At 40.1% G+C, this 26,789-nt stretch overlaps 1 protein-coding gene across 3 annotated transcripts in view; it reads left to right on the plus strand.

Annotated features, from left to right (window-relative positions):
- Positions 1-26,789, plus strand: part of ift80 (intraflagellar transport 80 homolog (Chlamydomonas)) — a 40,766-nt gene that overhangs the window by 2,898 nt on the left and 11,079 nt on the right. For all 3 annotated transcript variants that reach the window (XM_087851017.1, XM_087851015.1, XM_087851018.1), the window contains 9 exons: positions 105-173; positions 5,538-5,647; positions 6,623-6,712; positions 6,792-6,929; positions 22,527-22,706; positions 24,117-24,235; positions 24,869-24,943; positions 25,527-25,690; positions 25,781-25,845. In XM_087851017.1, coding sequence (XP_087707143.1) covers positions 105-173; positions 5,538-5,647; positions 6,623-6,712; positions 6,792-6,929; positions 22,527-22,706; positions 24,117-24,235; positions 24,869-24,943; positions 25,527-25,690; positions 25,781-25,845 — 1,010 coding nt within the window. The remainder of the gene's footprint in view (positions 1-104; positions 174-5,537; positions 5,648-6,622; positions 6,713-6,791; positions 6,930-22,526; positions 22,707-24,116; positions 24,236-24,868; positions 24,944-25,526; positions 25,691-25,780; positions 25,846-26,789) is intronic.

A 26,789-nucleotide genomic window follows, 5' to 3' on the forward strand; every position in this document is an offset into this window, starting at 1 on the left:
TTATCTGACAACTACTCATCTAATCAGCCTTTTTTCTTTTTAAATCAAAATGAGAATCTAATCAAGATGTCTTTAAGGCCTATTCTGGTTGTTTTTCTAATTAGCTGGAGAAGATGGGCAGATTAAAATCTGGTCAAAAAGTGGGATGCTACGCTCGACACTAGCCAGCCAAGGTAAGGCTTAAAACCTTAATTTCACTGAAGCAGAGCTGCAAATGTGTATCTAGTGCATGTGTAAAACTGCATACTTTTCATTTATTATTTAAGCGCTAACATGTTAATTAGCAAAGCAAAACGCAGATCAAACTGATCAGGAAAACAGTTGCATCTGTAAATTTTTTATAGTTAACAAAATGCCCAACTTTTCCTGATGTGTCTGAATTGGTCCGGCCTCACTTGAAAAAAGACTTTAATCTCAATCAGATTTTTACCTGAATAACAGATGATAATTAATAAAATTATTTGCATCTGGGAAAAATCTGATTTGTTGGAGGGAAAAAAGCAACACTATACAGTTAGTTCCATATGGTTTTGGGCAATGGCACTTTTTTTTTTGCCATTTTGGCTCCATGCACCATCACAGTGGATTCCAAACCAATCAATCAACTTGTGAATGAGTTTAGAGAGCATGGACATTACTAAATGCTGTTTCTTCCCTTGAGATGCACTGCAGACCTTTAGTACTGCCATCTTCAGTCCTGCTTGTTTTTGGGTCACTCTGTGGGTCAAGCATGCTCTGTTGAGCTTAGATCAGGTGACAAACTTGGCCACTGAAGAATATCCTGTTTCGTTGCCTTTAGAAACTCTTGGGTACCGTTTGCAGTATGTTTCAGGTCATTTTTCCTTTGCACTGCAAAGTGCTGTCTAATTAGTTGTGGGTAATTTTGTTTTATCTAAACAGACACTACATCCCTGCACACTTAACACCTCATTGTGGTACTTCTATCAGCAGTCGCATGATCTATAAAGACTAGAGACACAATTGCACTACCAGCCACACATGCCAATGCCATAACACTGCCTCCACCATGTTTGACAAATAATATGGTACATTTTGGATCATAAGCTGTACATTTTGGATCATAAGCTGTTTCTCTCCTTCTCTGTACTTGACTAGGTCCATCAGCCTGGTAAAAGTTGATTTTGGTGTCATCTGTCCAAAGAATATTTCACAGAACTTTGTTTAGATGTTTTCTAGCAGTCTTATTTAGGCTTCTTGTTCTTGAGTGTAACCAGTGGTTTATACTTTGTTGTAAACCCTCTGTATTTACATTTATAAAAAACTTCTCATGATTTTAGACCTTGACAATGATACGGCAAAATTTTGAGAGTATTGTTGACTTGAAGTTGAACTTATTGTGAAGGACAAGGTTTTTTGTTTATTTGCTTTTTTAACAAATGAAAGAATTTGCAATATTTTCCTTTAGTTGTCTTCTGTAGTCTTTCAGCTGGCCAGTGCATTACTTTTTTTTTTTTTTAACTTTTTTTTTTTTTTTTTTTAAAGAAAATAACAGATTGTTGATTTGTCCAGTATTTAATTTTTGCTATTTGTTGAATAGATTTCTTTAGATTTTTCAGTTCAATGATGCCCTCCCTCACATGCATCAACAGCTCTGTGGCCCTTACATGAAGGGTTCAAGTGAGTCCACCTCACTTGAGGTGAGGTGCAAACTATTTAGTTTGCATGATATAATAAGGGAGCAGACCTCACCTGGCTATGTAACTGCTTGTCAGTCAGTTGTCCATTGTCTTTTGAGCATCTGAAAATGAGGAATGATATTAAAAAACTGTAATGCCCAAAGAGTTTATGCAGTAATTTCGTTAAATTTCTCAAGTTCAAGCTATAAGTCTGCAAATTAATCATGTATTATCTTACAAAATACACTGTGGTGGTATGCAGAGCTAAAATTACCAAAAAAGTATAATTGTTCAAAACCTTATTGATCTAACTGTAGCCCTTCTCAGACATAAGATAGCTGTCATTGCTTGTGTAAACAGTGTTTTAAAGACATAAAGGGATTCCAACAATATTATTATGTGTTATGTACAAGATTTGGCAGCAAAATAAGTAATATAAAATATAGTAGTTCAGAATGCGCATTAATGTGTAGAGCTCTTTTGATTTGGAAAAGCTTCTGCATTGATTCTGCTGTCGTTTGATGCTACAAGTATGCACTAATCTCAGAAGAAACAAGTGAAAACAGTAAACTAACTTTTAATCTTAGTCTCTTGCTTCTGTTAGAAATCAAGTTAATTCATCACTGACAAAACTTGTTAAGCTGACATGTCGCAGACTCTGTCCTCATCACATTTGTTAATGTGATTGCAGACTTGTTCCTTGTTGTGAGTGATACCAACAGATGTGGTCAAACATTTACATACACCCATCATGAGCATGAATGTCATAGTAATTTTGGTCTTTTAATGATTTCTCTGAAGTGTTCTTTTTCCAGGTGGGAGTCATTGTACAACATATATGTTTATTGACTTAAAACAAAAGAATTGGGGAATTGGTTGCACAAGTTTGAACTAATAATGGATTTTCCCTCATCCATGCAGGGTTAAAAGTATACATTTAGGCTCAAATGTATAAATACACTCACTTACTCACTTATACAATCTTTTACTGGTTATAAGTGGTACTGAAGGTTCTGCAATGTCTACAATATTAACTTCTCATTAGTTTTTATGATTTAATACACTTGGTACTTTCTCTCTGCCAACATAAAGATAATTTGTTTAACAGCCCTCATTGCATTGACCATTCCTCAGAATAATGGGAAAGTCTAAGAAAGTAAGTGAAGACTTAAGAAGGATAACTGTATATTTACACAAGTTGGGAAGGTTTCTTGGAGCCATCTCTAAACAACTGCAGAGTCCAAGATTATCAGTTCAACCAATTGTGTGGAAATGCAAGTTATTTGGATACATCACCACTTTTCCAAGGTCTGGAAAAAGATCAAAAATCATCAGATGATTGGAAATTGTTCGGGATGTTCAGGAGCAACCTAGGAACCACCAGGGTTCATCCTAACATGAACTCGAAACTGCTAGAACACCAGGGTCTCTGTCCACAGTGAATCAAGTTTTGCATTGCCATGGACTGACAAGTGACAAATAAGAAAAAAGCCCCTGCTCCAAAATCCACATCTTTAAACTCAACAGGAATTTTACAATACGGAAAATTGGTCAGACGAGATGAACAGTGTACGAACAATGTACAAACTGTCAAACATGGTGGTGGTAGCATCATGCTCTGGGATTGTTTAGCTGTCAGTGCTACTGATACATTGCACGAAGTAGACTGAATAATGAAGAAGCAGAACTACCTCCAAGTTCTTCATGTCACCTCAGATAAACAGCTACACTTGGGAAGAATCGGCTCTTCCAACAGTACAATGATCACACACATCAAAACTGGTTTAGGAATGGATAAAGCAGGCCAACATTAGCTTCTGGAATTGCCTTTCTAAATCCTGGACCTCAACCATATTGAAAATTTGTGGACTATGTTCAAAAGCTGGATCCATGGCAGGAAACAAACCAATTTAAAAGAACTTAAATTAACTTAATTTTTCCAAGAAGAGTGGTCAGCCAGAATTAGACCAGAAGCTTGTTAATGGCTACCAAAAGCATCTGGTTGAGGGCCAACTTGCTAAGGAACATTTAACAAAATCTTAGTGGTGGTATATAACCACACCACAATGTGTAGTGCCTCATGTTTGATAGATTTTTAGAGTTTCTCCTCCAAGACCATCTTAGAGAGGCAGAGTTTCTCAGAATTAAAGGCACAGGTTTATCTGCAAAAAACTACATCTAAAAATTCTGTAACAAATTCAGAATTTTCAATGTAAAATTTTGAAGAATGAATGAATTTGTCGTCAACTATAGTACATAATGAACATGATCTGCACCATCTTCTCTGATACTTTTTGTCCATCCAGACTCAATGGCTTAATTGTAGAAAGGTGTGGTTGTCAAACTGGGCTTTCTGCAATTGAAAGCATTTGGTTCATTATAAAAGACTACAAAGAAAACCCAGGACTGTTGAACAGCTAGGATCCTGTATCAGACAAGAAGGGGACAAGATTCCTCTCCCAAAAGTCCAGCAGCTGGTCTCCTCAGCTCCCACATGTTTATAGACTGCTGTTAAAGGGAAGACGGGATGTCAGACTGTGGAAAACATGCCTACCTATTTTTAGTGACTGTGTGGACAAATTAATAGAGAATTTATATTATAATACACTAACTACGCATGTTGCAAAGGTGACGGACTTCAAGCAGAGTTGAAAGAAGTGTGAAACCAGGATGCCTATTTGGCTTTGCTGTTCATTTTCAAAACAGAGTATAATCAAGGCTTAAGAAGATAATCATGCTTAGTACTGCCAAAATGTGAGTCCGTTTTCAGGTATAAGTTAAAAATAATAATTAGAGGCACTATAATTTTTTTTTTTAAAGTGGAGTTTTACTAAAAGCCATAAAAATCTCAAGTAAGACTGATGCTAAAGTTCTTTCCTTAGCATTCAGATCTTACTTATTAATCACTGTGCAGTTGAAGTCAGATGTAACTGTTTTGGGGGGTAAAAACTGGCTTCTTGGTGAAACTGATTGTATGCCACTCCTGATTGATGGGTGCTGTGTAAAACCTGGCTGGGGACTGGTGATTGAGCCCAGTATGTAGTAATGTTTTTTTCTTAGTGTTTGGGGATTGAGCTGTACATTTGTGCAACACCTGGATTTAGTAGTATTTCTACAGATACACACCACTCTCCACATGGCACCCAGATCACTGCAGGTGTTGATTCTCTTTTGTGGCTACAGCTTCACAAACACACACTCACACGCACAAACGCACACAAACTCTCTCTCACACATGCACATATATGCACAAATTACAGGAGCACACTGTTCTTTTTGGATACTATGACCCATTTTACGAGAGAGCTCTAGGAAGAGGTTGGAACAGAGTGAGAGCGAGGAAAAAGGAACTTGTCTGAACCCCTCTCATCGCCTTCGTCAGATTTGGATCATGTGACCATTTGGCATTTGTGAGAAACCCCATGCACCTGGAGTAGGGTTAAATGTCACCCCCACTCCCCACCCCACACCCCCACATACACACACACACACACACACACACACACAGACACACACACACACACACACACACACACACACACACACACACACACACACACACACACACACTCACTCACAGGCACAGCTCAACACACGCTCTTGCTCACAGAGACACACACTTGTGCTTATGCAGTAGAAGTTAGACTGATTTTCTCAGCTGGTTTTCTTGTAAGTGAAGCAAAGTGCTGTTACGTAGACTGAATGAGGTGAGATTTCTGATTGAGTATGATATCTTTTGAGAGGAGGAATTGGGTCTGCTTCATCTTCTAGCTATTGTTCACAGCAAATTCTGATTTGTAAATGAGAGAGGGGGCATTTGTACACAACTCCGTGGTCTTGGCTCATGATTAATAAAAGATTGCTGCTTTCTTCATCCTATGCTTTTGGATGTCTTTCCAGGATCTCCTGTATATTCTGTGGCCTGGGGTCCGGACTCGGACAGAATTCTCTACACTTCAGGAAGACAGCTAATTATCAAGCCTTTACAGCCCAGCGCCAAAATCATACAGGTACACAAACTTTTTCTGAGTCGACAGACTAAACTCTCTCTGTCACTCACACATGTTGCTTGAGCGCAAATTCACACTTGGGGATATTTGTTTTCATTTTACTGACATTTACAAAGGCTTGTAGGATTTAGAGATCAAAATATGCTATTTCATATGTATATAAAAACCAGTTCCAGACCACATGACCTCTCAGTATAGTATAGTTTGTAGTGAATTATTAACTTGAAATTATTATGTCTAACAGAAGCAAAATTGAGTTCTCCATTTAAATGAGTCAGTGAGGCCATTAATTTCATAAAAGACACTGAAACAAGAGAAGTTTTTTTTTCTCATCTCTGCTACACTATACTTAAAGGCTTATAAGAAAACTATTACTAAGCTATTACTGCACATACATGCATATACAAGCACAATGTCCCAACTTCATTATCTCCCTCTGAGATCCCCTGAAGACCAACACAATGAACTAAACAAATGAACTCCCCTCCCCCCTCCCCCACAGACCCCCTAACATCATCCTCTTTGACCTTTGCAGTCCCTCATACAGACAGCAATACAGAATATCTACCTGTGTCTTCCTTGGGTACATGGAATAAGTAACCAGTGTACAAAAGTGTAGGAACAGAATGGTACATTAGGTCTGGTGAGATAAGGCTGGGAACAGGCTCTCTGTTCTGTGTAACACATAACACGTAATGTTAAAAGTAAGCTCTCAGTTTGGCTAAGATGAAACAATTTATAAACTTGTAACTGTGGTCGTGACCAAAAAATAAATTCCATACGGGTGCTTATTCCAGCCAGCTTATTTTTATCCTCCTTTTGGACAAAGGAAAAGTATAGGAATTTGTTAGAGATCTGTTCAAACCAAAATGTTATGTGTTGATGACGTTATTATGTTTCTTAACCTAACTTTTTCTTTTTGCCCCCCATTCTTTCCATTACGTGTATGCTTTCTCTCTATCTTTATCTCCCTAGTGGAAGGCTCATGATGGGGTCATTCTGAAGGTAGACTGGAATTCAGTCAATGACCTAATCCTGTCAGGTGGGGAAGATTGTAAATATAAGGTCAGTGGCTTTTTAGTGTATTTGTTGATGTCTTAGTAATTACTGAATACCTTTTTAAAACCATTTGCCTCTTCAACAGGTATGGGACAGCTTTGGACATCTGCTTCACTGCTCACTGTCTCATGACTACCCAGTCACATCTTTGTCCTGGGCTCCAGATGGAGAGGTGTTTGCTGTGGGCTCTTTCAACACCCTGCGGCTCTGTGATAAGACTGGAGTAAGTGAACCCATTATAACCTCCATGTATTTTTATTTTTTAAATGTTGAACATAGTATAATGTAAATGGGATGTCTGGAATTAGCTATAGAAGTGAAATAGAGGTTATTAATAGACACAGTTTTGGCAAAAGGGTTCAAAACAGCAAATTTTCTTTGGTTTTTTATTTTTTTATTTTTTCACTTACTCAGGCTTTCATAAACATAATTTTGTCCCGGTGTATTTTAATATGCCTGGAATGACTTAAAGTGAACTTAATTTGAGATTTCTGGCACCTCTTACACATTCATCATCTACTGTCTTACCCATGTATCCAACAGGAAATGCTGGAGGTAGGGTATGGGCAGGACTACAGTCCGTCAGTAAACCATAATTCAGTTCAGTTCAATTCAGTTTTATTTATATAGCAACAAATCACAACATCGGTTGCCTTAAGGCGCTTTATATTGTCAGGTAAAGACCTTACAATTTCAACCTGATTCATTAATTTACTAATATTTAATAATAAATAAACTTGTGTGGCATGTTTTTGCTTTTTTGAAAATAAAATGTGGAAGTTGATTTTTTCCCCCACATCAGCCAGTAACTAGCTAATCTCAACACAACCCTGGCACACGGACACACTCAAATGACCACTCAGTCTAATCTAATCTTTTACACCTGACCAGGAACTGTTTTAATAAGGATGATAATCATTTGCCATATGTAATCTTTTTACAAAAAGTCTACCTAAGGTTGAATTTTCAGTAATACATGTCTCCTCTCTGGTTACACATGTAGTCAGTAAGTAAGTACACGCATTTGTAGCATTTGTTATAGTCCTACAGGAAAAAAAACAACAACTTTGTGGCAGTAATCTCATGAAAAAGTATATATATTGAGTAAAAAAAATCAAAGTATGTTTGCACGTGCTTAAGTTAATTCCAGGTTTTTGATCACTTTTTGAGGATATCATAAAATTCATCATTTTAAACGAACTACTTGTTCCTCAAAAACAATTTAACTATTACCTTTCAGTGACATACTCTACATAAGTGATAGTTCATGAAATCAGACTGACCTCAGTTATATGCAGCTGTTGCCGGAAAAAAAGAGCAGAAGCTGTACATCATCAGGGCCATGTACTTTCCACATATTTTTTTAGCTTTTTTGTGTACTTTTTCCTTTAGTTTATGTACATCTCCCAGTGTAGCATTTATGTAGTGTGTGAAGTCCTTTTCCTCGAAACATACAGTGTCTATAGCACATTGTCAGCTTTTCCAATGCAGTATGGTTTACAGTGTGTAGCTCATTACAGGCCACATGTTTTCTATACATCATTCATCTCTTTAAATCACATTAGGCTGCATGCCACATGTTCTTGTTACCTGGTGCTGATGGTAACTTCAGTAATGAGAAAGGAAATGAGAGAATGATGAATGGTAATTGTTGTTTCATTATTGCTGAACACTTGGCAGAGAGCAATATTACCAGTTCCCTCATGGGACGTTTAGGGCTTCTTTGAGTTTATGTTCAGATGTCACTGTACTGCTGCATCAGATCGCAGTAATCAAAACAAACAACCTGGGCTGGGATTTTTGTGTCCTGATCATCGGGCATTTCATGCTTCATTTTGATTTAATTAGGATCAAATGTCTTTCTTTCTTTTCTTTTTTTTTGGGGGGGGGGGGGGGGGGGGGGGGGGGTACTAAATCATATGTGCTAGAGAGAGGTCGGGACCAACCAGTATGTCTTCTCTACAGGAGTAAGGTGTGTGTTTGTATCTGCGTTGCGAGACAGATTTGGTAGAGTTACTTTTGCTCTTCTGAACCAGCGATTTCACTTGTTTTGGAGTAACTTGCCAGATTATTGCTGCAGCTTGAGGAAGTGATTCAAATTAAGCCAGCTCATATCCATTTTGCCCGTGTAAACAAAACTAAAAATAATGTACTATTAAAATTACAACTTGCTCCTTTATTTTTTTGTAATGACCCGAGTAACCTTATGTCCTCCCATTATGGGTTTGTTTACGTGGTTGGTTTGTTCCATTGTTTCATCATTGCACCACTTGCTTTGCTGTGGTGTGTCTTGGTTAAGGCAGTGTGATGATGATGATAATTATGATGATTATGGTTCTGCCCTGCTCTGACTGGAGGAAGGGTATGCATGCCTTCTCCTCCCTAAGCCCCTCAGAGACAGTGTGTGCTGTAGCATGGTGTGGGAGGCTTGCTCAAGAAGAGAAGCGGAGTGGGGGTGCAGGGAATAAGGGGGGGGGAAAGAGTTTAGAAAAAGAAAATCCCCCTCAAAAGGTCACTCCGTCCGAGTCGCGTTCTATGTGTGAATTCAGACAGAAGGTTCTTTCATGCATCAGAGAAAAAGTTCAAGTTTTGCTTACATGTGCACCCTCGGCCAGTGTTGTATATTTATTATAATGTCATTGTGCATGAGAAGTTGCAGACAGAAACCATTAGCCGCTTACAAGTGCTTTACCTGTGTTGTTGCTGTGGTTTGTTTGCGGCACAGCGAGGGTTAAACAGCGTGAAGAGCCTTTTCAGTTACTAGCGTGACTAATGGGAAGGAGTTTCATTCTGTATCTGCTACAATGAAACCTTGCACTTTAACGTATTGCTGCTGGCTCAGCAGGATCAGTCCTGCAGATTTAACCCTTTCACCCTTTTCCAGCTTGGCTCTCCTCTCCTTCTAAACTATCAGCTCTCGTCTACGTTTTTACTTTCTCTCCTCCATGCCTTAGGGCAGATGTAGTGAATTACCCCTCTCCATTATCGCTGGAAAGGCTGGGTGGACACACGCAAATACAAAAGTAGCAAAAAAAATAAAAAATTAGTCTTGCAGTTCCAGCAAGTCACCCATGGACTGATTGTAGCATTTCTTTCTTAACAATTAAAAGATAACTGATTTATTAATACATATTTATTTCTTTTATTTAGACTTTTATGGTGCTTAGAGTTCTTTTGTGTAGAGCGCTTTTTGTGTAAAGCACTTTTTACAGGAGGTTTAACATCACACAAGACACAAAGAGGCTCACTGTCCCTTTTACAAGATTTGGGAGACACAATAAGTCAGTGTCTGTCTGTGTGCCTGCCATAGTATATGCATGTGCCCACATGCCTGTGTGTGCACATTTGTGTGCAACCATTGCCGTGCAAATGTGCCTGCGAGACAGCAGTCTATTTACGAGGCGCTGCAGCTGGTGTCTAGCGTCTGGACCCTGTCACGATCCCTGACACTGTCACTAGCTAACAAGTAGGACTCATTGTGCCAGGCAAGCACCCTCTCGCTTCTTGCTCTCCACCCCTTCTCCCCCTTCTCTTCTGTACACTTGTTTTTTTTTCTCTCTCTTTGCTGTACAACCGTGCTCACATGCATAAATGTAAAAGCTGCCTGGTTTTGCTATTCTAATTCCCTGGAAGAATATTGTGAAGGAATAAGAATATTATTTGTTTATCTATTTAAACTTTTAATAGATTGTTTTAAAAAATATGATTTTATGTTTTTGCTTTCGTTATTTGGTCACGAAGAGCAAGTTCTTCTTCTGCTGTAGGAGACACAGAGCACAGGACATCATCCCAAGTTCAGAGGCTGGTCAAAGGCACGTAAGCAGAGTCAGATCAAGAAGGCATAACTGTTTTTGCTGAAAATCTGAGTGTTTACCAGAATGACCTCATTTAAACGAATAATCAGCCTGTGATTGTTCATGCAGGGCTTGATGTCAATCTGAAAGTGGCTGTAGATGTATACCTCATTGAACCTAATGATTGCAGCTCCTGTCTCTCCTCTGGTCTCGTTTAACTGAGGTATTACTAAAAATATGGTTGACCTGGAATGATCCAGGTTTCTCTCATGGTCCCACCAATAATCTCGAAGTGCATATCTTACTCTTCCACTCTCCTTTCCACCATCTCTTTTGTAATCCCCTTCTGTTAAATTATACTTGTGCACAGGAGACTAGCTTAGTCTGAATACTCGGAAAGTTGGCGTAAGGGTGAGCCCTATTTCTTATGAATATCTTTGTCATTTATAGTTAAAAATCCCCTTCCTTTGGGTGTTGCAGTTGTTGGTACACAAAGAACTAACAGTTGTTAACCTCACACAGTTTTGAGAAAATGATCTGTTAATGTTATACCTCATAATAGTAGCATTGCTTTCAAAGGCAGAGAATGTAAAAGTGTTAAACCACTGTTATACCTTTTTTGATTTTTCTATTTGATTGAAAAGTCGAAATGGTCTTCACTCATAACAATCAGTGATTATCCATGATTTTCTGCTAGCCACATTGTCTTTAGAACAAACTGAATATTTTATTCATCCACTTTGTGTCAGTTTTGGGTAAAATTATGCAGGAGACTGAGCTCCTAATTGTTTCTTTATCTTGCATGTTTTTACTTTTTCTTTCTTTCTTTTTTTAAACATAGAATTACCTCATTTGTCTAAATCTTTCTCTATCATTCTTTTTTTGCTTCTCATGCCTCCCTACTCCCTTTGGGTATGTTTGACTACCTTGCGCTTATCAGTGCTCCCCCTCTTGGCTCCATCTCCCTTGTTCCTTCCTCGAGGCCCTCTTTACCTCTCTTTTTCTGGATGAGTCTAGGGGTCCCCTTAGGGCTTTGCTCAGCATTGCCACTTTTGGAATTGGTCCATGTTTAACTTTCTTCCTTATCCCTTGTGTCTTCATCTGCACCCTCTTTGTCTGTAGGATCTTTGTCCACCCGTCCTTAACACGGCTAGCTATTGTTTATGTCCTCAGAAAGTGTATTCCTCTTGACTGTCCGTTAGCCTGCCACACTTGTTGCTGTCTTTATTTTCCCTCTGAGCCGTAGACTCTTATTTGCTAGGCATCAGTCACCACCGGCTTATCAATTAGTCCCTTTAACAGGTCTCCCCCTTTACCACTGGGGAGCATATACCTGAGCGTGTGCTGGCAAGTTTGCTACCAGCCATTGGCCAGCCAACATCTGGAAAGTGCCGCTGTTGGAAAAGAATGAAATGGCCAAGAGTTCTGGTCCTGATTGTGAACCACTGTTAGTGGAGCATGAAAAAGCAAAAGAAACCACTGTAGATTTATTACAGTGCAAACCTTTATCTGTTTTCATCACAAGAAACTGGGGCATTCAGTACAGTATGTTTTTAGGCAGCAGAAGTAAGAGAGAAACACACACACACACATTGAGGATAGGGAGTAGAAAAACAGCAGAGACTGAGTGAAATTAATGGTGTAGCTTTGACAAAGAAAGACCATGTGCACATTAAAAAACATGGTGTCTTAGTATTTGAAAAAAGACAAGTAAGTTTGAGTGTGTGAGTGTGTCAGGGAGAGAGAGAGGGAGAGCTAGGGAGCGTTGTCAAACAAAGAGAGTCCTGAGTCAGCAGCAGAGCAGTTTTCTCCCCAGGCAACTGGGTAGGGCTACCCCTCTCTCTTTCTCTCTCTCCCTCCTCCTCCCACTTGCGCTCTCTGTCCCTCACTCTCTTCTTTCTCACTCTCTCCCTCCCCTTAAAAATCTGTGCTTTTGCATGCTATTTCTTGCTCTCTGCACTCTGCACTTTTCCTTTATGCACACTCTCTCTCGCTCGCTGTAGTAAGAACAGAAAGCTTCCTCCATATTACTGTGAAGTTGTAGAAAAAGAACTCAAGTTCTGAATCTGAGGTCTGCCCGTCCTCTCTCAGCTCTCTCCCTCTACAGTTTATCCTTGTTTTCATAGGAATAATTTTTCTCATTTCTTTTAACAGATTTTAATGAGGTTACCAGTCTTGATGAAACCTTTGCGAGCATGAATAGTGTAAGACTATTAGATGCAATACTTACATGTAGACTTAATCTGTCATCCCAAGGAGCTCATTAGTTTCCCCTACCAGAATGTGAGGATAATGATTTCTCCTTTGTATTCGAGGCCCTTTGTGTCGAACAGGCTTTGGTTTTCTGTGTTGCTGAACTCATTCTGGCACACTCTGTGGAACAGTGTATACTTAGGTCCATCTTGCAGATGATTGACCCCAATTTTTTTTGTGTAAGTTTGTGTGTATGTGTGTGTGTGTGTGAGAGAGAGAGTCAGTGCTTGTGTGCGTAAAGTGGGTTAGAGTAAAAGGCACTTGTTGACATGGTATTACTTTTACACCTCTCCCGAGTTCGGCTAAAGGCTTGCCTTGTTGGAAACCAAAAAGGAGGGGAGCATGAAAAGCTGAGAAAAGAGAGCAGTTGGAGGGGTGGGGGGTGGGGTAGTGTGGAACTGTCCAATATATCCTTTAAAGTTGGCCTAGGCAGTGAGGCTTGGAGGATTGGTCTCCATAAAAGACGGTGGTTTCTCTCTCCCTTAAGTCTCTCTCTCTCTCTCTCTCTCTCTCTCTCTTTTTTTCTTTTCTTTTTTTTTTTCTTCTCAAACCCTCCTTCCCTCCCCCCAAAGCTGGAGTAAGAGTACGACAGTAAGACAGTGCCCTGCCAGCCGCTCTGGCAGAGTCATCATTCTTAGCAACGCTAAATCACTACCTCCACTAGCTAGACAAACATGTCACACTCATAGACAGAAAGAGGGAGAAAGAGAGGAAAGAGGGATAAAGCCATGAGGGTGATACTTGGTGACGAAGGCAGGGAGCAAATAACGGGCTTTGGTTGTGCACACAAGTAGGGGAGAGCCTAGTATGTGTGGAACTGGGGGTATCACTTTGAGATTTTTTGCCAGCCCAGAGTTCATTAAGGGCCGTTATTGAGGGCTAGGGCTGGGCTGGAGGCACTGGACCAACTTCCAGAAGAGGATGATTTGAAAGGGTTTAATTTTGGCTGCACCCCAGGGTTCCCTCCCCCTCTCTGCTGGCCTCCACATGGAGCAGAATGATGCTGAGTAATTTAATGACTGCTTCCTTCATTTGTTCAAATTTGTTATATATGTTTGCTTCAACAGAGGAATAATGCTTTGTCCTGTCATATGTAGTTTACTTTGTGTATGCTCTACTGTGTGGATACTTTGACAGTAGAAGAAATCGGCCATGGTATAATGATGGAATTAAGATTGGGTATCAACAAGTGTTCTACACAGATAGGGCTGGATACATTCTCAAAGCCTTAGTCTGTGCTGCTCATATGATGACCAAAATAAACCCGTCTGTTCTTAAATTGTCATCACTGATATAGTGGGGTCTTGTGCATTGTGCCATTTGTAGCATGCCAAATGCTTTTAAACACCCAAATTACCTGTGTGGGTGCGTGTCTGTGCGCGTGTGTGTTTGCAAGTGCATATGTGCATAGTTGGTGCTAATAGAATTCTGCTGTCCAGCTCACAGCTGTGTCCTGCTGATGAGTCCCAGGAGGCCCCAGCATGTGTCTATGGTTACTATGTTGAGGCTTCAGCATGAAACCATGTGTAGATCATTACTCTCCCCTTTTCTTTCTCTCTCTCGCTCTCTCTCTCTCTCTCTCTCTCTCTCTCTCTCTTTCTCTCTCGCTCTCTCTCGCTCTCTCTCTCGCTATCTTCTGGTTTGTCTTGACCCCCCCCCCCCCCCCCCGCCGTCCCTCTCCCGTCTCTCTCCACTTCCCTTCGCTCTGCCAAAGCTCCAACTTATGCCACACTGTGCTTGTCTACGGCCCAGCCTCTGTATCTCGTTAGCCAAGCCAAATGGGTATTTCAATACAGAGATTTGTGGAGCTCTAGCCTATGTTTACAAATGGGCTTATAAGATAACTATAGTGTGTTATTGCAGAGTCAGGAAATGCAAATGGTTTACTTTGTCATTGCACAGTAAATACTGAAATCTTTACTTTGATTGTATTGTATGTTTTGCATACACTCTCACACGCACACACAGCGATTCTTTACAAGGCCGATTTTGAATGAAAGCAGACAAGATGACAACAGATTGAAGGACAACTTTTTAGAATAACAGTGTTTTGCAGTGATGTTGTTAAACTGAAGGACTCTTCTTTTTTGTGTCTCTGACAGTAACTGTACTTTAACAAACAGTACAGTTATCGGTTGAATTTTATGTATTTCTTCTTCATAAGTTGCATCTTTAATGCATTTCATGTGCACAGTTTTTTTACTTCTGTCTTGCCATGCCCCACTTGTAGACTTACGTGTGTGTGTGTGTGTAGGTGTGTGTGTGTGCGTGCGTGCGCACACTTGTTACCAAAGCAACTAATATTATCACTTTGTATACTATTGATTACTTACATAGAAACATGAAATACATGCAGCATGAAATACAAACAGTGTGGAATTGCAATACATAGATGATGTACAGTTAAATAACACTATAATGATGTTGCAGTTACGCACAAATGTTTATTTAAAAAAGTTATTTGGTTTAAAGTAACATAACCATCTCGAGAAAAGGTGTGGGTATTTGGAACGTAGAATCCATCTTGGAAGTCAGCTCCCAGCCTGAGACGTTCCCACACACAGGTCTGACCAGTCCTGGACATAGGCCCAGCTGTCCTTATCCTAATAGTCAACCCCATCCCCCATGGAGGGTTCACTGCAAGCTGACGTTTACAAGGTCTCCTAATCTGCTGAGAGATTGATGAGCCCTAATCCAAAACGACCTTCTTGTTTTTTCCACAAAGCAAATTGCTTTGTTTTTAGTTTCACTCTTGAGCATTTTTTTAATATATACTTCACAGTGGGTTTAGCTCAGGTTTGGTCCTGAACATTGGTGTCAGCATTTTCAGACATGTACACCCTATGTCTGTTTAGGGCTTGATACTTGCCTGTATATGTCTAGTGTCCATTACACTGAGATATTTTGTGTTTATTATGTGCAGGGAGTTACTCTGTACCTGCACTGCCAGGTCCTGTCCTGCACATAGACACACAGGCAAACTAAAGCCAGCTGGCTTTGCAGAGAGTCTGCCATCTGTTCTGATTTATGTAAGACTGTTAACCCCGGACTAGGTCAGCTCCCACTAGCTCACTAGCACAGTGTTAAACTAACAGAGAATAGCTCTCCTTTCACCTGTTTAAAAATTGTGGAGAAAATTGTAGGTTTGAACCGTGTGGGGGTTTTTTTCTCCACTGTTTATGTTATGTAATGATGAGATAAACTTTTTTTCACACTTTGAGCAATATTTTTAATTTCAAGTTGAAAACATAACTAAACAATGGCATATGGTCTGAAGTACAACTGTAAAGTATTAGAAATACATAATTATATGCTTATGTTTATGAAAAAAGTATGTGCATTGTGTGCTCTATATAACAAGGCCAAATAGGGTTGTAACGGCATTAAATACAAGTTTGTTAATGGGTCACAGAGTCTGTTCGACCCATTAACACATGTGGCAGTTACAAGTTTTTTTCTAAACGCTTGCTGCAAATGTGTCAGGAGCGTCCAAGATGAAGGGCTAGAAAAGCACAGAGAGTCTGAAACTCTCATGCCCCCCTTCTGATTAGCATGTTGTTGACTTGCGTTAGGGCTGGGGGGGAGCAGAGAGCGGTCAGAGCAGATATATTTAATGCTTGTGAAGTAATGGGGCTGAATCAGCAGATAGCTCCACTGGGAGCCATTAACCCAGACATGTGTCATTAACCCTTTCCCTACACTTTCAGGTACTGTAGAGAGACAGAAATTCAGTGGCACAGAGTCGCACTTTTATTTTCTCCTTTGACTTAGTTTCTACTGTTTTATTTTTTTATTTTTGCTTTTGTGCTTTATTAGCATTATCATATTAATTTATTTTAAATATATATAGGGCAACTTTTGCATATAGCTCAGGAGCGATGTAATAATTTCTGCCATTTGCTACATGCTAATAAATATATATTTTTGCTTTATTAGTCATACACTGCTTGGTTTCAAGAGTAGATGTAAAAGATTGAGTATGAATGCCTGGTCTGGTTCATTTCAGTTACAGTGAAACATGATGGTTTTCAAAAAAGAAAAATGTATCAATGCGTTGGGGGGTTTTCCACTCTAGTTTTGCCAGACAAGCCACTTTTTTGTGCAAACACTCACATTTTAACCAGGACACGTGTAAATATGCAACTCAGTTTTGCAGTTGTGATAATTAGTTGCTAATAACAAATAGAAATAGCTCCCCATGCAGAGTAACCTTGATATTTTGACTTTTCTTTCTGCCACAAAGCTGTCATTGTTAGAAAGCATGGTAGCCAGCTTAATTCAAGCTGAACACCGGCAGTGTTTCAACAGCCTCCTTTCAAGCCTACAGGGAATAAGTATTTGTCATTAAAATAATGAGCTACTATCGAGTAATTTGTGGGAGGATGGCTTTTTGTGTTTTTTTTTTTTAAGGCAAGAAACTGCTTCAAAAAAGTAACAGGACAGAGTTAGTCATGCCTCTTTAGAAAGAAAGACGTATAGAAAAGGCATATGCAAAATGGTTACTTTAACAGAACGTTTGCTCCAAGGCAGGAATGTCCTGACTTTTAGAAGGCCCAACATTATTACCCAAACTTGTGCCTTTAGAAACAAGTTTGAGTCTGCCTTGAATCTAATTTTCTCTTAAAATAACCTTTTTGCAGTCGTCCCTGTGTCGGCTGCAGCTACAGGGCAACAATAGAGAGAAGGGGCAGGCCCACAACACCTGCCAGTCTTAATGGTAAACATATGTCAAGAAATGCCGAACGTGAGGAGGAAGAGAGGAGGAGGAGAGCAAGCGCACGCTCCTCGAAGAGGCCGTGCATCAAAAGACTGTGTGCAGTCTTGTGTGCACTTACAGGTGGTTGCATGCTGCAAGCTAGGGTCTGCGCATCATCGCTTAAATAAAAATAGCCCCAAGTAGTAACACCAGCCAGCTAAATATGGTAAAGGTTAGTACATACTAAGGTTTATTAAACTATTTATTTCATGCTATTGAAGCTATTGAGCCATTCCTTTTTTCAAATATGTATTTTGCTGCTTATGATCTAGTTTCTTGTCATTTGTTTATAAGGTAGTCTTCACCAGTAGCTCTCCAGGCTTTTTGAAGGCCTTTTTTGTTTTTTGCTTTTTTACTTGTGTTCATTTCCTGTCTTTGTACCTGACCATTTTTAAAAGAGAAATGTTTTATTTTTGTTAAGTCACTTAACCCTAATCCAAAAATTGTTCAAGCAGAAACAGCCGCCTAACTCAAAAGACGAACCAGTGTTGTTTTTACATAAAATACAGGTTAACAAAAAAGCAATTTGTTACTATCAGCCTTTGCAAAAACACATAATTTGTACCCCCTTTAGTTAAATCTATGAAAAATGCCAAAGATAACACAGTTTGACAGGCATAAAATAGTATTTTTCTATCCCACTAAGGTGATTCCCAAAGTGCTATTAGCTAGAAACTTGGCCTGGTGTATCCTAGACAAGTGCAAGTTAAAGAAAATCTGTTTATCTGTTTTAGTGTCTAAAAGTTGTGTCCATAAGAAATAGGTCCTGTGTCAGGTGTTTGTTGGATTTATTTATTTATTTTATTTTCCTGTGAGATGTATCTGGCCCTTCAGTTTGCCAGAGCTTCAGGGGAAGGCGGCTGTCAAGAAGCCATTTTCAAGGAAGGGAAACCGGCAGAATAGGCTGAGGTATGCCAAATTACACAAGACCTGGGCTTAAAATCAGTGGCAACAGGTCTCATGGAGTGACAAATCCAAATGTGAAACTTCAAACTTTCAAATTATTGTCAGTATTTACAACGGAGGTACAACAGTGAGTGTCTACAGTCATCTGTAAAATGTTGTGTAGGCTCTGTTATGGTTTGGAACTGCATTTCAGCATCAGATTTCGATCCATCGTGCAATACTACCTGGAAAGCAACTGATTGGCAATAGCTTCATTTTTCAGCGTGACAGTAATCCCAAACACACTGTAAATGCAGTAAAAGCATACCTGGATAAACAAACACACAGGAGAACAAACTGGAATCGGTCATGGACTGACCTCTGCGAGTCCTCAAAAGTTGAAGCAGTGTGAAAGCATCTAACTATAGAATGGAACCAAAGATAACTAACATCCAAAGAATGTCCTTCAAGTATTCTTGAAGGCTGATTAAAAAAATTACAGGAAAGCTTGCTTAAGAGAGTTCAGGTTGTGTTTAAAAAAAAAAAAAAAAAAAAAAGTTGGTCACACCAAATACTGACTTCAAAGCGCATTAGAATTGCAGAAACTCTGTTTTTGCTTCATAGACTGTATATCCATTCATAATTCCACGTTTAAATAAGTTGCTGCACTTTATTTTCCATTTTCCTGCATCTGTCTCATAAATACACAGCAGTTGTTTTTAATTCAAAATATTTTTATTGAGTATTTGTGGATATAGTTTACAAAGAAAAAAAAGAAGACGTAAAACACAAACTGTTTACAATGAATACAAAACAGAACTTCTCATGTTGGTACACAGCAGTTTTTAACTGCTTAACTTTAATTTGTGTGAGTGTGTTTTCATCTGCATTGGAGTACACACCTAGACTTGCATACATAGCATTGCTGCTATGTGTAAAGTGTTTCATCTTTTTTTCCTTTTTTTTGTATAAGCTCATTGTGACTTTCAGGGGTCTCACCCTCTCTCCCCCAAACCTCAGCTGAGAACTAAACGTCATGTCTGCCACCTTCCCTCTGACCACAAAGCTGCCCATTATGGATATACGGTGTTCAATGACCAGAGTGGACTCTGGCTAGATGACGGCCGAAACTCACCTTCCACATCCCACAGCCAAATCTTTATTTTGGCCTCTATACAGACCATGTCCTTGTCTGCGTGTTCTCTCTTGATGCTGTTTAACATCTCTCTGCACTAATCTTAAATCTCCTTGCAACCTTGTCAAGTAGAATTCTCAAGTATCCAGCAGAGTTCCACCCCTCTGGGCTGCAGTAAAACCATTTGCCAAATGTATTGCCACAGACGGATTCACCTTCCCTTGCTGCGCTCCCCCATCTCTACTGTTCTTGTAGTAGTCAGTGATCTGCTCTCCCCTCTTTATTACCAGTCTCACATCCTCTTTAAAATCGGAGCACACCAGTCTGGCTTTGCAGTGTATCTAAAAAAAAAAAAAAAAAAAAAAAAAAAAAAAAGGGGGGGGGGGGGGGGGGTGAACGTTTAGAAGTCAAATATCTATCGGCTCTAAATTTCTGTGATTCTGTGACACTCTGAGACAATATAATTGAGTATGAGGTTAAACCTACTGCGGCCAAGCTAAGTCATCAATCAGACTGTGCCTGTCTTTCTTCCTTTTGCTGTATACAAACAACAGCACAGGATGCAGAAGGAGAGTTGTTCTTCTAGATAACCTCCTGCCTTGCCTTTAAGTCAGCTGGTTTTATTATTCTCGTATGGTCATTTTTAATGCAGGACTTTCTGTTCTTCTAACCAGTTTCTTGTTAAGCAGCCAAGTGTCAGAATTATTCAACTATTTTCCAATAAGGAGAGAGGGAATAAATGAAAGAAAGGTAGATGAAGGAGATAAAGATGGAGTGAGAGAGTGAGCTTTCCTCTGAGTGCTGCTCTGGAAAAGATTTTTGTATCCCTGGTCCTCCAGGCACAGTCCGCCCATCTCAGGAGAGCAATAGGAGTCCCCCCTCGTGTCCCATAGTCAGACACTGGTTGACAACTCTTGACAAGCCAGAGGATTTTCACCTCTTTTACACACATGTACACATTAGAGCAACATGTGAACTCACACTGAATTTCTGTTGTCTTATTTCCTGCATTCGTATATTCATTTTGTTTAAACTTTTTTTCATTTCCTTTGTACTTTTACTCACACGCAACTCAAACTTAGGTGCACACATGCCGTGTATTGCACACATATAAAAGCAACTCCCTCTTTCCACACACACACACACACACACGCTCACTGGCTCCAGAAAGAGTCAAATGGCTCAATGTGTTAAAAGCATTAGGTAAGCATGGATCCAGCAGTGCTCCTCAGGCCGATATCACATGTCCTGCTTCATTACAATCTGTTGTATACATTCAGCTTGATCTCTGACCCTCCATCTATCCATCGCTCTGTCTTCCATCCCCCCCCTCTCGTTTCCCCCTGGTGTGCTTTAACACAGAGTGGGTCATCTCAAGATGTTAGCAGAAGAATAAATGAGTTCTGTTGTTATTGTAAATGCTGGCCCAAGCTGCTCTGCTTTGGAGCTCAAGCAAGAACACTTTCACTCTTTTGGAAGAGAGGAAAACAAAAAAATCTACATGTAAAAAAAGTATGTTGATTTAAAGAAAATGTAATTAATGTAATGCATAAGGGAAGTTGAAGCTGCCGAAATTAAAGGAAGAAGGGAGGGGAGAAAAAGATAAATATAAATTAATCTCACTTTAACAAACTAGCCTTTGTCCACATGGGAAAGGTCCTTTTTCCTAAAGCTATTTTGGGTCCTGATATGACATTAACTGCTGGGAGGGTGCTGACCAAAACCAGCTGAGTGGTGGGCGTATGAGGCAGACGGGACCAGGAGAAGGAGAGAGATCAAAGCAGCTGCCCAGAAACCTGTAGCTTTCTGACTTTACCTCTACTCCTGTCAGAGGCAACGAAGAGGAAATAACGATACACCTCACATCCCGCAGCTGCGTGTGTGTTAGGCGGCGAGCACACTGAGGCCTTTGCTCCAAGGTTCACCGCAGCACTTGGCCCACTGCACCACACCTGTCTCTCCATTGCAGGCAAGCAGGCAGGGCTAGGTTAACATTAGCACTTTTCTTCCCTAATAAGCAGGTTACAGTGTGAATGCATGCGTTTGTGTGGAAGACTGCAGCTAAGAAACTCAGGTCAGCCAGCTACTTGCGCTCAAGGCAAGAGAGGAGGTCAGGCACAGCTGTGGAGGATGAGGAAGGGGGACTCTAGTGGCAGAAGGGCTTATTGTGTGAGGAAAATTGGCTCTAGTTATTGTAGATGATGGATAATAACAACAATTTCGATGTCACAAAACATATTCATTGTGACTTTATCTACTACTCCATGGCCTTCAGAGAGATCATTCTGGAAAATAACAAACTGGATTTTTTTTTTTCTGTTAGTTTATTCATTGTCTCAACAGAATCTTGCTGAATCAAAACATAATGGCCTTAGCCATTGCTCTTATGTTCTATGCCAGAGTAGAAAAACAGAGGAGGTGGGCAGTATGAGGGGTGCCTTGACTTGGATAGTAAGGAGTTCCTTATCTCACAGTTGTGTCTTTTGCCATTCTGTACTATCAGACAGACTGTCTGATGCAGCACAGCAGACAAGAAAAAGAGTCATTATTTCTTTCTTTGCTCCTCTTTTTCCCATCCTTCTCAGCCCTGACTTTACTGAACCTATTCTCATATAAAGAAGGAAGAAATTTTGTTAATTAGCTTTAGTTCAGAGACACCCATAAACCCTCCCTCTTCCTCCCAGCCCCCCCATCAGTGTAGTCGATGAAAATAGCAGTGTATGTTTATGAGCGGTGCAGAGCTAAGTTCTCTGTCTGTGTCTCACAGTTCATTACTGCTATATGACTGACTGGGCCGATGTCTTTCTGGCAGAGTTTATATTATGTGCACATACACACATATAAGCACTCACATGTGTGTTGACTTCTACTGCTTCTGCTCGCTAAACTTCACATTGTCAGTAGTTCCTAAACTGCCCCACAGGTAATTGTTTAACATTGTTTATTAATATCACCAACAACTTACCATTTCATTCTTCATCTCGCCCCTCTCTTCAGTGGTCCTATGCGTTGGAGAAGCCCAACACAGGGAGTGTGTTCAGCTTGGCCTGGTCTGCGGATGGCACCCAGCTGGCCGGGGCCTGCGGCAACGGACATGTCATCTTTGCCCATGTGGTGGAGCAGCACTGGGAGTGGAAGAATTTTGTGATCACTCTTACAAAGAGGAGAACCATGCAGGTAGAAAGATTACCTCATACAAATGAGTTTGTGTTTGCATCAAATTAGTTTTCCTCTCTAATTTAACAAAGCAGGTGATAAAAGACTGACGGAATCTAAAGTAAACCAAAAGACAAATATGTTTCAGTAACTTGTGCATAAATAAATGGTGTAATCATATACGTGTCCAAAAGAATCATAGTAAAAATCATTTTGTTTCTGGTCTATAATAAAAGTTGCTTTTCTGCTCTTCAGAGCTGTCTGTGTTGAAACCAAAATCACTGAAAATAAGCTTGCCTGTTAGGGAAATGGAGTATGGATATTTACCCAAACACTTAACAGAGCCAACTACGTTATGTTGGTGTAGCAAGAGAATTGAAAAATAGTGCAATGCTATAGGCAAACTATACAGAGGCGAGTAAATATGCTATATAGCGAAGCAAATGCCTTCCAGGCCTTGGCTAGCTGTGGCCATATATTATAGGAGGACCCTCCCAATGTGCCAGTGTGCAGCCCTGCAATGACAATGACCAGCCTGTCTCGCCGCCTCCCTCGCTTCACCATTCTCTACTCTTTAAACTTGCACTCACCACAAGGTAGCGTTTACATGCGGTTAACACACCCAAGTGTACACACACACACACACTCGTTTATTTTCAGGCAGGGACGCACACACACCTACAGAAGCAGGGTTACACACGTGTGCCAACACACATGTGCACCCATAGACAACTCTACCAAGTGCAGTTTGTGTAAACCAAACAAAGTTGGGTCATCAGCCATTTATTTTCAGCCTCGCAGGCGCTTCTCTGTCTCCCTCCTCCCTCTCTCCTCCTCGAAGTCCGTTTTAAAACTGCACATCTGCCAGTGGTTTGTGAATCAGCCAGCTAAATTTACCACCTTGCGGTCAAATGTTTTTTATTCCTGGTTGTGTTGCATGTAAATTTGGATTGCTGGAGGGAGCAGAGGAGGAAGATTTGTAAAGCTGTAAAAATAACCCCACCTTTCACCTGGTGCTGGAAAAGGCTCCTTCATTCATTCACACAGAGAGCTGGAGGGAAGTATTTATCTACGCAGGTGAAAAAATTAGTACCAACCGCTGCACGCACACACTTAAAACAGTAAGAACTGCTTTCCCTGTGTCCACAGCTGACCTACGTATACTTGGATTTACTGTATATAGTTTCCTGTGTATATTACGAATAACTACACTCCAATGTGTATGTGACTGTGTTCAGCCCTCTGCTAGTGAAGCTAGCGTCTTTCCTTTTTGTTGGGGTTTCTTATTTTTTGCATTTTAAATGAGAATTGTTTGCTCAGTAATATAAAGTTTGTGCCTGCGTCATAATTTCTGCAAAGTCAAGTCATCCCTACACTTTTTTTCCACTTTTAAGTCCCCCTCTCTCCTCTCCTTTCCTCCCTTTTCCACAGGTGAGGAATGTGCTGAACGATGCAGTGGACTTATTGGAGTTTAGAGATCGAGTCATCAAAGCATCTCTGGCATACGGTCACCTAGTGGTTGCGACTTCCCTCCAGTGCTATGTCTACAAGTGAGTAGTGCTCTTTTTTTTGTCTTTTTTTTTTTAATCTTCTCATCCTCTATTCAAAGTCATAGTTTCTCATCATGTGCTTTCAGTATATTTTGTTGTTGTACAAAACATGCTCCTCTTTTACTGAGAAAAGCATGAGAAGAGTCTTTTGATTCAACCAGAATATACTGAAATCTCATGCCGTGTAGCTAGAAAAACCTACAAAAATAAAACATAACCACACAGAAAAAACTGCTTCTGATGGGAGGATAAAACAACCAAATCTTACCAAGTTGCTGATTCATTTCAGGCTATTGTTACTTCATGATCTGTGTGTTTTGTAAAATATGGAGACGTGTGTTTTGTTTTGTTTTTGTTTCACTTCATGGAAAAATAATAGGATTAGGAACAAGAGAACATGTTCTGCAGACTTCATCCTATAATGATTGTTTTCAGGCCTGCACTCTTTATGCTCACTCTGCAGATTTATCTCCTCTCCATTCATTGATATTGTTTAAATATTGTGTCTTTTATTGCTTTTCACCCTTTTGCTCTGGGTCGTATTTTTGCTTTTTTTCTTCCCTCATCTCTGCAGTTGTGCCAGATGTAGCACAGTTATTTAATGTCTGCGACTGTGCTGTTTATTTTTGCCAGCTCAAGAAACTGGAATACTCCTCTCATCTTTGACCTAAAGGAGGGAACAGTCAGCCTCATCCTACAAGCAGAGAAGTGAGTCTTTTTATTCCAGGAGCAAAGCAGCAGGAGAGAGAACAGGCTGTTGGATCATCTATCAGCTTCTCTAATGCTTCATTACTCTGCACTGGCCACTCATCAAGCAGCAGCCAACCTAGCACACACACACACACACACACACACACAAAAACACGCACGGGCACATGTACGCATGCACACGTACACGCACACACAGCCGGGTTGTGCTCTAGCTCAGCCAGCCCTGTCATACAATAAGGCTGAGAGTGAAACCACTGGGGGGAATTAGATTAATATGGAGTAGCTCTTGTGCAATACTCCAGTGCAGTGTCCCTGACACTCAGCATGAAGCTAAATAGATTACTGGCCATTTTGTAATCGCAGTTTAGATTGATGAGTCATACTGAGTAAGTTAACAGTGTGTTGCTGTTCAGTAAATGTTTAAATTACCTTCTTGTGTCAGTTAATTAACTCTTACCGTCTGTTATGTATTTAATTTCCCTGTTTGCTCCCCTTTATTCCTCACCATGTTACCTCAGTCGTATAATGTGTAATATACAGCATATACAGTAACTTGGCCTCTCTGGTCTCCCCCTCCCAGACATTTTCTACTAGTGGATGGAGCAGGGTTGTATACGTTCTCCTATGAAGGACGATTGATATCGTCCCCAAAGTTCCCGGGTATGAGACCAGATATTCTAAATGCCCAGAGTGTCTCACTTAGTAACGACACCATAGCCATTCGGGACAAGAGTGATGAAAAAGGTGAGGGGAAAACTCCACGCTTACTATAAAATTTCAAAATCATAGGGGCTGTGCTTTTACTGTGTCCTCTTTCTCCTTTTCTCTCACAAGTTATCCTTCTCTTTGATGCCCTGACTGGAAAGGCTCTTGGTGATGGGAAGCCCTTGACCCACAAGGTTAGTAACCTGCTTTCTTTCTGACCAAATGTACTTCAGCAACAAGGAAGTTCTCTGACCACATCAGATTATTTATTTATTTATTAAACTTTGATTACACAAAACGAGATAACTTTATGCTCAAATGCCACTTTAGTAAGTACACAGTGCTAGTACCCGGTTGGACCCCCTTTAATTCTTAGCAGCAAAGATTCAACAAGGTGTTAAAAACATTCATTAGCGATTTTGCGTCCATATTGTCATGATAGCGCCTCACAGTTTTTACTGATCCATGATACTCTTCCACCACACCCCAAAGGGGAGAGTGAGACTGGTGACTGTAGAGGTCATTTAAGTACAGTAAAGTCATTATCATGGTCGAGAAATTATTTTGAGGTGCTTTGAGCTTTGTGATATGCCTAAATGCATTGAGTTGCTGCCATCTGATCAGATATTTGTGTTAATGAGCAGTTGAACACATGTACCCAACACAAGTGCCCGGTGAGCATATCTGTTGCTTGGACCTACATCTCGGAAGATACTTAAAATGATGTTATAATGCAGAGTGTTATGGATAAGCAGAGAAGTGTAGAAATGTTTTGGGGTTTTTTGTCAGTGTGACTGGTTAGAATGCGTTAGTATTTGTGTTTTATTATGTGTTGATATGATAGGACATAATAACAGAAGCTGTCTGATGGTGGCTGTTCAAATGTGTGTTTATTTTTTCAACCAAAACACAGAGTCAGAGTGAACACACATTTGTTTAGTTTTAGTATTACACAGTTCAGTTATGTATAACGCAGCCTCCCATTGTTGTGTAACAAGCTGTATTTATTATGTTTTCTACAGCTGAGTGAAAAGTGAAAGGTTTTTATGCATGCTTCATCAAACTGAAGCCTTTTGCTGTAGTAATAACAGTAATAACACTAATTGCAATTGTTTTTAATTAGATCATTACTTTAATG

Source organism: Neolamprologus brichardi, chromosome 14, assembly GCF_056152115.1.
Source record: "Neolamprologus brichardi isolate AB-2024 chromosome 14, ASM5615211v1, whole genome shotgun sequence".
In the NCBI taxonomy this organism is placed as follows: domain Eukaryota; kingdom Metazoa; phylum Chordata; class Actinopteri; order Cichliformes; family Cichlidae; genus Neolamprologus; species Neolamprologus brichardi.